Raw genomic sequence first — 10,734 nt, 5'->3', positions numbered from 1 at the left:
GCTGGGCCAGGGGCACGGGCGCCGGGCACGAGGAAGCCCACTGCCCCTCCGTGGGGCTCGGGCAGAGAGGGCTCTGTAGGCGAGCGCCGCGCACGGAGTAGTTAGCACGCTGGGTGCTCGGCTGGCCCTGAGAACCCTTACCGGTGTCTTTTGGAGGGACTTAGCCACAAGCTGGAGGGACTGTCACCCTCAGCAAGTCCCCCAATAAAGTTGACCTGATAAGATTCGCTACCTGTGCAAGTAACCACCTGTACACGCTTTGGGTTGAGGACGTGGACAGGGCTGGTTGGTGAACACATAGTTGCCAAGTGTTCTCCATATGGAAGAGGCACAGGGTGGACCAGATAGAAAGCTCCGTACCGGCCTTTCCAGAACAGATGCTGGGAACTTCCAGATAAGAAAAAAAGTGTTGGCCATTGGCTGGGGTTTAGGAACGGACTTGTTCTCTTAAACTAACCAGTCACTGGGAAGACTGATCCGTTCTGTGGACTTGCCTTTCTGGAATAAAGGGTTTGGACTCCGCTTTCATGCTGCCCTGCAGTGGGGCCACCTTCTCACCCACAACTTTTGTTTTATCTTTGTCCCTGGCCTTCCTTGTGCTGAAATAGCTCTTGTGGAGAAATGTGCTCACAACAGTTGTCCACCGTAACAATTTGGACCGTGGGGTGCAGCTGTCTAAGAAACAGAGGAAAGACTTGGAAGAATAATTGTTGTAAAATGGTTTTATATCCCAGCCAATCAAGCGGTATGTTTCCTGGGAAAATAGTCATAGAATAATCGTGAGAAAAAGCAATTACAAATAGTGCTTTGGTGTTAAGAGAGACACAGCTTTAACACAAGTGTGTTATGAAGTGCACAATAAAGGCATCTGGATGTTGATGGTAAGATGTTTTTAAAGGTGCCATCAATTAAGGGATTTCCCCCAAATTGGCTGGTCTCGTGCTTCGTGGGGAAAGCAGATGGTCCATCTTGGTTCAGGCCTTAGCAGACCTGTTGACAGACTTCATCATATATGGTAATATGAGAGCCGGTTCTGGTCTTCAGAGAAGCTGCTAAGATTCCACGCCTCTCCCTATCGCTCCTGATTCCTAGGTTGTCTGGCCATGGGGACTGACATCAGGTAGGGTTCTGTGCTGGGTGAGCAGAGTGGACCCCTCTCCCAGGGCAGAGTCAGACCTGCCAATTCTCACCAAGAGGGTTTTTATGAACCCCATTTCCATCTTAATTTCTCTGACTCAAAGCCAGTCTGTACTTCATGCCACCTTTGGAAAGGCCATTCCAAGTCACGTACATGCCGGCCATTTTTCTTGCATGTCTGGGCTCTATGAGTCATAGAGTTCCCACCACTTTCCAGGATAGAAAAGACCTTTTTCAGGATGGGGAATGTGACCCATACAACTACGTCCATCAGTGGCAGGGGGCTGCCTGGGCCCCGAGATACCTGGGATGTTCGGGGGGGAGGGAGTGTTAGACACTGCAAACTGGGAACCTGGTGACGGGAATGTCATTTTGAAATGGTTTCCCTAGCAGTGACATTTCTGTTCAGGTGCCAGTGACTCAGATTTAGTTCCAAAGCATAGCCCTTCCCCCCACTCATTCCCTTGATCTCTCTTCTCTGTACAATTCATATTCTCGTTCCCTCTCTCCACCCCCTACCATAAATGTGGGGCTTAAGAAGACCCTCACACCAAGCACCTGAAGATAACAGAGAAAAGCCGGCAGTGTTAAGGAGATGCCATCCCACCTCCATTTATTTCCCCCAAATGACATGCTCGTCATAATCCTGTGTCGAATCACCGTTTTTTCCTATTACATATTGGTAATTTCATTGCATGATGCACAGCAATATTTTGCAGCAAGGCACCGATTTTTTTGAGATAATTTCAAAGATATTCATTAATGCGTGTGAACCTGCAAGTGATGATTTGCTTGGGAGCTTGTCATTCAACGTACTTAGGCATTTGAATGGTGAGTATCACCCTGGAAACTTGGTGCTACTCTACTTAAGGGTCCTTTCAGGATGGAAAAAAGTTTGGAATTTAGCCTTTTTAAAAAGATGCTGTGACTTAGAGAGGCTGGGTGATTCGCTTAAGGTCACACAGCAGTTGATGAGCAGAGGAAGAAACCAGCCTGAGTTGACCCGGCTCTTTGATGCCACCTCTGTCCCCTGGTATTCCTATCACCATGTGGTGCAGCTTTGTAATATTTATGTAACCCTATAGGGGGTACCTTCATAAGGATCAAAGGTAATATTTTGATTTATTCACCTGAAAGCCATGCACTGATTAAGTGTAACTTCCCAGAACACTCTTTTCTAACACATACTGACTTTTTTAAAAAAATAAAAGGACAGCCCTTTACTAAACCTAAATAGAGATTTGTTACATAATGTTGTATAATATTTCTAATCATATGGAATCTGAGATCCCTTTCTTGACATTTAACCAAACTCAGTATCGGTTCTTTTCTGCTGCGACGAAACAGGAGCATTGTTAAATTTAGGTCGAAAGGGTTAGCGCTGGAATCAAGAGAAATGTTAATTCTCACAACAACAAAGGAATAATGATCATTGGAATCTGGTGGGCCCTAAAGGCAGTCACTGTGCTCAGTGCACTGTATAGGCATCGCCTTATTTAATCAGCAAACACTCTTTGCAGCTGTGAGAACCTTCAGCAGCGGAGAAGGAAAGAGCCTGGGTGCCCTGTTTAGTTGCTGCCGATGGAGATCTCGTTTTTGATCTCTGTTTTCAAAGCCAATTGAAATAAGTTGTCAGATTTGCTAACAAGAGTTTTCTCTTTCTTTCTTTCTTTTTTTTTTTTGGCAGTGAGGATGGATTACTTTTGTATGTTTTGAGTTTTTAAAGTGTTTAATTATTCTTTGAAGTAAGGAACCTGGTCATCTTTTTCTAGAAGTGGTGTGGATAAAGCACAGGGGTTCTAATTCAGAAGTAACCATTCCCTGAAGAATGTTCCTGAGAGGTGAATAGTGAATAAGAAAAATTATACATCTATCTATCTATCTATCTATCTACTTTTACATATACTAGTACATACACACATACTTTGAGATACTTTCTCTTCCAGTTACTATTGCTGCATAACAAACCACCCCACATGTATGAGTATAAAACGGGCTGCATAACAAACCACCCCACATGTATGAGTATAAAATGGTTATTTTATTTTTTTTGCTCATGGATAATTTGGCTCAGACAGCATTTACCTATGCCGCCATCTTGGTCTCTCTCTATTTTATTTTTTTTGCTCATGGATAATTTGACTCAGACAGCTTAGTGAAGGATGGCTTTTCTCTGCTTCATTATGTCTGGGACCTCAGCTGGAAAGATTGAAAGGCTAGGTGACTTGACAGCTGGGTCTGCAGTCATCTGGCGACAATATCACTCCCGTGTCTGGGGTTGATGCCAGCTGTTGGCTGGACCGTCAGCTGGGATGTCAACCAGAACACTTACATGTGGCCTCTCCATGTGCCTTGGTTTGAACTTCCTCAGAGCATGGCAGCTGGGTTCCAAGAGAATAAGGTAGGAGTGCATGGCATGTGTATGTCTTAGCCTCAGGAGTCCCATGGTATCACCTTCCTGTTGGTCAAGGCAGTGAGCAATGTCAGCCCAAGTTCAAGGAGATAGACACTGTCGCTTACTCAATAGAGGCGTGTCCGGGTATGCTGTAGGAGAGCATGTGCGATGGGCGATACTGGCGTGGCTGTCTTTGGGATACCAGGGATCCAAAGGCTTAATGACTTACAAGTAATTGCAGATACTTCCCAAGGTGGTAAATGGTGAATAATAAATGCATTTCCACCTTATTCTCTTGGCACATACGTGTGTATGTAATTTTTGGAATACCTTGCAATCATGAAGACATTGCTACTTGTCTCACTGGCGTGGGATCCAGCTGCAAAAAGTGGGCTGCAGTGGAGTTTTATTGCGAATGTCATTTGCAGACCTGAGAGCCATCTTTCACTTTGTGGTTTCCCATTCTCAGAGGACCGTGACCGTGACCTTTCCATCCCTCGTGTGGCTTACAGGGAAGTCTTGCCAGATTCTCCAGCTTTATCTCCCCTTCCCACGCTTTAACACTCTGGCCTTTCTTCTGTTTCTCGAAAGGGTGACACTTCTTCTGGCCCAAGGCCTCCAGCACATGCTGGTCCCACTGTCACCACGGCCGTAGTTAATCCTTCATCCTTCACTTCCTGGCCCAGGATCTTCCTGAGCAGACTAGGTTCCCCATTTTGCTCTCTGAGCAGGCTCTCTCCTCCCTTCATAACATTTATCACAGTTGGCAATTATGTATTTCTTTAGTTATGACTTGAGTAATATCTCCTCTTCACCAGGTTCTAAGGTCAGGAGGTCAGTCAGGGCCACCATGAACTTGTCTCACCTTTGTCACATCTGTCACCCAGCCCATAGTAGCTGTTCAAAAGATCTTTGTTCAACTAAAAAAGCTCTTTTGATTTTCAAACTACAGCGTCTGTGCTAGATCGAACTACCGTGTGTTAGGAGCCCACTGGCTGGCACACACTTTATTTTCGTGATTTATAATTCTGCCCCCAATCCAGCAAATTCCATGTTTTTATTCATTTTTCATGGGCTAACAGTGAGTTGCAGAAAGGTGAGTGCCTTGCCCAGTGTCCCTTCATCAAGGGGCAAGATTTGAACCCAAGCCCACCTTGGTCAGAGCTGAAGGCCGCCGTACTCCCTCGCCTGGGCTTAAGGGGACATGCATAGAAAATGGGAGTCACGCTGCCTTTTTCAGTCAACCCGAGAGTAAAGGAGTAACAGAAGGTTGCTTTCATAGAAGCAGCATTTTAGAAACATTGCTTTTCAACTTTTTCTATTTTCTGCCTAAACATATATAGATGTGTGCCTTTCCTCCTGGCTTTTCTTAGTTGCTCATCAACCCAGATTTTTCTCAGAGATTTCCTCCACTTGAAAGCCTCCAGCCCTTGTGGGAAGAATTTTTTACCCCGGAGGGTTGGCAAAGCCAAAAGAATTGCAACACCAGCCATTTGTTGAGAATTCCACGGCCTGGTGGAGGTTGGCTGATAGGACATGATTTTGGCATCTGTATTTTTCTTTAAGGGCATTTCTTCTCCTTAAGCAAATAATTTTTGGGGGGAGGGAATAATAATAGTATATATACTTTTATAAGGGGAGGCACGGAGATATGAGGAGTTCAGAAAACATCTCTGAAATCCCACAGCAAATGGGTGATTCTGCTGGGAAGGTAATTCTAGTTTTTCTGGCCTTTTCTTGCCTTTGATTCCTGTGGAACTCGTTTCGCAATGATTTTGTTTATCATTTGCAGTGGCTTGAAACATGGTGTTGTTCTGTAGGATTTAGAATTTGAAGTATTAAGGATTCAAGTGGAAGAGGTTTTCTGTGAGTGAGGTGGTGATGGCTCACAATTTCTCAGACTTGGATGAGACCGTCCACACTCTCCCTGGTGGCTACAGATCTCACAGGATCCACCCGCCTTTCACTCCTCGCTCTCTACGGTTGGGAGTGGTGATTCTCCTCATGACTGAGAGTCCTGGGGGCTTCACCGTCTGTCATTGGTTTCCTCACCCTGAAGCCACCTTTTCAAATGGTCCATTTCCGAAACTCTTCTCAGTGGCACACCTTGAGTGGGTTTCTGCCTGGACCTCACTGATATAAAGACCCAGGGGACTATGTTTACTCATTCAATACACACCTGTGGCTTTTTGCTAGTTACAGAGGTGACAGAGAGGTCAGAGACGGACACCCAGAATATCATCCTAGTGGTGCGCAGGCTTTAGTGGGAACAGGGACATTGAGCAACTAATTTTCAAGCACCGTGAGAGATACAAATGATAATACAGTGTGGCGTGGAAGAGGGGGGTGGTCAGCAGAACCTTGAACGTGGGATAGAAAAGGAATCAGGTTGGTAAGGATGGGGACAAAAAGGCAAATCATAGAAAAATGGGCAAAAAATACAGACAGGCAATTCACACAAAGAAAAGCAGTTGCAAGTGGCCATTAGATACAAGTAAAAAAATGCTCAGTGTTCATAGTAATCGGGGATATCCACATTTTAAAATGATGAAGTACCACTTTTCAATATCAGATTGGCAAAACTGAAAACATGAGTATATCAAGCGCTGACAAAGTTGCAGGAGAGTCTCATATACTGCAGGTGGGCTGGTAAGTTGGTACCCAGACACCATGGGAAATGGCAGCATGATCAGATTTTAGGCACAGACTTCAAATGGAGCCGTGGCCTTTTAATGAGATTGATGTGTAGAAAGGATGGAGGTGGGATTAGAATGGCAATAGGTAGATATTTGAGACTGTCCAAATCAACCTAAGGTGCTGATGTGAATCATGAAACCTAGCCATTGTTCCTTGCTTGTCAATCACTTTATTTCTAGGAGAGGGTGAACAAATAAAGTAAGCCATCTGTGACCCACTTTGGGGGAATTTCACATTTGCAACTTTGTGTTTTTCTCCTCATTTTTCCCTTTGTGTTTCTGCGTTGTTTGACCTTAGGCAGGAGTCATTTTCACTGTAGTGAGGCAGTCAGCTGGGGAATCAGAGGGTGTGTAGGGCAGGAAACAAGCAGTTTTCTAGAGGAGGACTTTGATGTAAGAACAAAGTGGGTGAGATGGGGCATGGGTGACCAGGAGGAACGGGGTGCCATAAGTTGACACTAAGAAGTCAATAGCACCAGTTTAGTATATATATATTAAATAATTACATATATATAATTAATAATATATATATATCGGCTGCCTCCTCTTCATATAGACAGTGCCCAAGATATATATATAAATAATTTCAGAGAGGAAAAGAGAGGAAGGGATAGATAGAAACATCAATGACGAGAGAGAATCATTGATAGGCTGCTTCCTGCACACCCTGCACTGGGGATTGAGGCCACAGCCTGGGCATGTGCCCTGACCAGGCATCGACTGGTGACCTCCTGGTTCACAGGTCGACGCTCAACCACTGAGCCATGCCAGCTGGGCAATAGCACCACTTTTAAGTGAGAATGTGAAGCATTCACTTATGGAATTTTGACTTTGATTTCTGGCAGGGCATTTAGGTAGAATATAGTGAACTGTGGAAAGCGAAGATTATAAGCAGTTGCAGCTACACATAATCTGTGAGTAGGATGCATGAGGGTGAGAATTGTACCTTTGGTTAGCTCCGCGGGTCTCAGTCTTCTCTGCACATTGTGATCACCCCAGGTTATAACTTTAAACCTTACTCTTGGCTGGGTCCTGTCCCCCAGAGATTCTGATGGGATGCTCAGGGGTACAGCCTGGGCATTGAGATTTTTAAAAAAATATATTTTTATTGATTTCAGAGAGGAAGAGAGAAGGAGAGAGAGAGAGAGAAACATCAATGATGAGAGAGAATCATTGATCAGCTGCCTCCTGCATACCCCTTACAGGGAATCAAGCCCGCAACCCTGGGCATGTGCCCTGACCAGGAATCGAACCAGCTACCTCGTGGTTCATAGGTTGATGCTCAACCACTGAGCCACACTGGTAGGTCGGCATTGAGATTTTTTAAAAGTGAGGCAGATGGCTCCAGCATGCAGCCAAGACCACTGGGCTGTGTCAGTGTTTACCTTATCATAGCCATGTCGGTGGTCTTCGCTTAAAGACACTCGGCTTAATTTTTCTGTCCTGAACATGAGTTAATATTGGTCTGCTTAGTTTTCTAAGACTTTACCACTCATTGAAGCCCAAACTTTCCTCCAGTCGCCTTCATCTCCTCTTCATATAGACAGTGCCCTTAGATACTCTGTCTAGTTCTCTTTCTGAAGAAATCTTTACCACATTCTCTGGCCTGGTCTAGTCTGGAGAGGTTGCTGGTTAAATCTGCTGCCCAGCTGTAACCTTGAGCTCCCCCTCCAGCCTCTTCCTGCACCCCTTCCCCCCAACACCCTCCCTTCCCCCTGCTCTCCCTATGTTGAAAGCTCTGTTTCCTAGAACTCATGTATTGGTCTTTCCTGGTTTTGTGGTATACATTTTCGAGGATCACATATTACACACTATAAGTATCTCCTAAGGCAGGGGAGTGGAAATAACGAAACAAAGGTTTTAGACGTTGTGGGTTTGAAAATATATTCATTTTACCTCCACACTTAGAGGACAGTTAGGCTGGGTCAAGAATTTCAATTAGAAAACATTTTTTTTTTTTTCTCGTCAGAATTTTGAAGGCATTGTTTTGCTGTCTTCTGGCTTCCAGTGTCACCTTGACTCTGAGAAGTCAGATGCTGTTCCAGTTTTTAATTTTTTTTTGAGTGAGATTTGTTTTTCCCTCTAAGGACATGCATGCTCTTTGCTTTGCTCATAACATTCACCAAAATCATGTTTATGACTAGTGTGGTTCTGTTTCATGCATTTTCTTGGCCACTCACCTGGTTCTTTTAATCTGGAAGCTTATGTCCTTCATATCTGTGAACTTGTCTTTTTTGATTCTCTCTGTCTTAAGTTCTCTTTTCTCTCTTCCTGGATTGTTTATTATTTGGATGTTTGACTTCCTGGGTTGACTTGATTTTCTTATCCCTCTTATCTTGTTTGTTTGCTTTTTTCCTCATCCTTTTACTCTAATGTCTGTATTTTCTTAATCATATCTTCCAATTCTTATATAGAGCTTTTATTTTCTGTTGTCATATTTTTTATTTCCAAGAACTCTGTCTTCCTTTGGAAGTTATTTTTAGTAGCATCCCGTTCTGCTTCAATGATACAGAATCATCTCTTATATCCCTAAGTTATTAATAATGCCGTTGAAGTTTTCCTTGCTCTGTATAGAGTCTGTTTCTCCAAGTTGCTGTTGTCTATTTACTTTGTTTTGATTTTCATATGATGTGCTTTCTTTGAATGTCAAGTGATCCTTGGTGTCTACTCATATTTAAGTGAGGCCATTAAAACAATGATTGGAAACTACAAGGAGGAAAGTCTGTTGATTGTGTTTCTGTAAGCTGAGCTGACTGGGCCATGTCATTGGGCGTCCTCTGCATCTCTAGTTTTAGTTCTTTATCAGGGAAGGGTCAGATTTCCCAAGCAAGGGTCACCCAGTGCCCTGTCTTGAGGGAAAAGACATGGTTACTTCTAATAATCCAATGCGAGAGGAAGCTGGGGTAGGGTAGGTTTCTTTTTTTGTTAAAAAGAAACACACTCCTAGACTCAAGACCTTGTCTCAAGGACAACTATGAGTATGAAAGAGCTGGAAAAATTTTTTTTTGTTAATCCTCACCCTACGATATTTTTCCATTGATTTTTAAAGAGAGTGGAAGGGAGGGAGGGAAGGGAAGAGAGAAAAAGAGAGAGAGAAAAAGAGGGAGAAAGAGAAACATCTATGTGAGAAAGACACATCGATTTTTTGTCTCCCACACGTGCCCCAACTTGGGCTATGGATGGAACCTGCAGCCTAGGTACCTTCCCTTGACTGGAATCAAACCTGAGATCCTTTGGTGCTCAGGCTGATGTTTTAACCACTGAGCAATACTAGCCAGGGCTGAATAATTTATTTTGATACATTGCAAGACCATTCCAAGTTATTTAAGTCTTTCCTTGTCCCTTCTTGTCTTCCTTCCTCCTGTCACTCTTTTAGCTCCTATACACATGAAACTGGTAAGAGTTGTTGCCTCCTGGGAGGACTAGTGGGTGGAAGGTGAGTTTTCATCATATCCTTCTTTTTAACTGAAATTTGTTTTGAGCTAGTTGTGGATTCACATGCAGTTGTAAGAAATAATAGAGAGGGATTCCTTGTAGTTTTTCCCATTTCCTCCAATGGTAACATTTTGCAAAAACTCCCATATAATATTATAACCAGGGTAGCGACATTGATGTAATCCACTAATCTTATTCATATTTCCCCAGTTACATCTGTACTTGTGTGTGTGTAAGTTCTGTACAATTTTTTTTTCTTATGTAGGTTCTCCCAAACAACACAGTCAAAATGTTGGACAGGGTCAACATCACAAGGATAATGTGTGTTGCCCATGAATAACCACGCAATCCCTACATACCTTCAGTCACTCCTATCACCTATTCCAAATTAAGTTAATTTAAAAGTTATAGCTTTAAGAATGAAGTAAAATTCCACCACCAATAATGCTGCTCTACACAAAAGACTGCTGATAAGTTGGCAGCAGGGACATGAGTGTAGGTCAGTGTACACCAGTGAAATTGGGACATGGAGAGTTGTCTCAGTCATTGCAGTTTTATTACTTTCAGGTATTGTAACCGGAGCTAAGTGCTAGATAAAGGTCAGGCATGGCTCGGTAATAGTATCTCTAATGAACAATTTTTTTCTGTCATTTACACAATATTTCTGAATGAATCCTCCGTGAAAATAGTTCATTCGAGTCGTTTGTTCATTTAAGCAGTTTAGCCATGCTCCTTGCAATATTACGTTCACTGTGATTCATTTCCTAGAACAGTGATTTTCAACCGGTGTGCCGCAAGAATTTTTAAATCATGCAATACCTGACTATTTAGTCAGGGGCACTGACCTCTTTTCCCTCAGATTGTCAAATAAAAAAATGACAACAGCTAACACAACAATAGCCGCCTGGTGTGAATGAATAAAAATTATACCCATTTTTTTGTTAGATTGGCAAAAATATATTTTTTAGTGTGCCACAGAATTTTAGTAATTGGTTTATGTGTGCCATGAAATGAGAAAGGTTGGAAATTGCTGTCCTAGAATATTAGAGATGGAGGAGATGTAGAGACCAT

At 43.2% G+C, this 10,734-nt stretch overlaps 1 protein-coding gene across 1 annotated transcript in view; it reads left to right on the top strand.

Moving 5' to 3' along the window:
* The first annotated feature begins 596 nt into the window (after positions 1 to 596).
* SLC24A3 (solute carrier family 24 (sodium/potassium/calcium exchanger), member 3) overlaps positions 597 to 10,734 on the top strand; it is a 484,048-nt gene continuing 473,910 nt past the window's right edge. The window contains exon 1 of the mRNA XM_014530108.1: positions 597 to 745. Within this exon, the coding sequence (XP_014385594.1) occupies positions 622 to 745 (124 nt within the window). The 5' untranslated portion in view covers positions 597 to 621. The remainder of the gene's footprint in view (positions 746 to 10,734) is intronic.

This window comes from Myotis brandtii, unplaced genomic scaffold (genome assembly GCF_000412655.1).
Source record: "Myotis brandtii unplaced genomic scaffold, ASM41265v1 scaffold72, whole genome shotgun sequence".
Classification (NCBI taxonomy): domain Eukaryota; kingdom Metazoa; phylum Chordata; class Mammalia; order Chiroptera; family Vespertilionidae; genus Myotis; species Myotis brandtii.
This window is presented reverse-complemented; position numbering and strand designations above follow the sequence as displayed.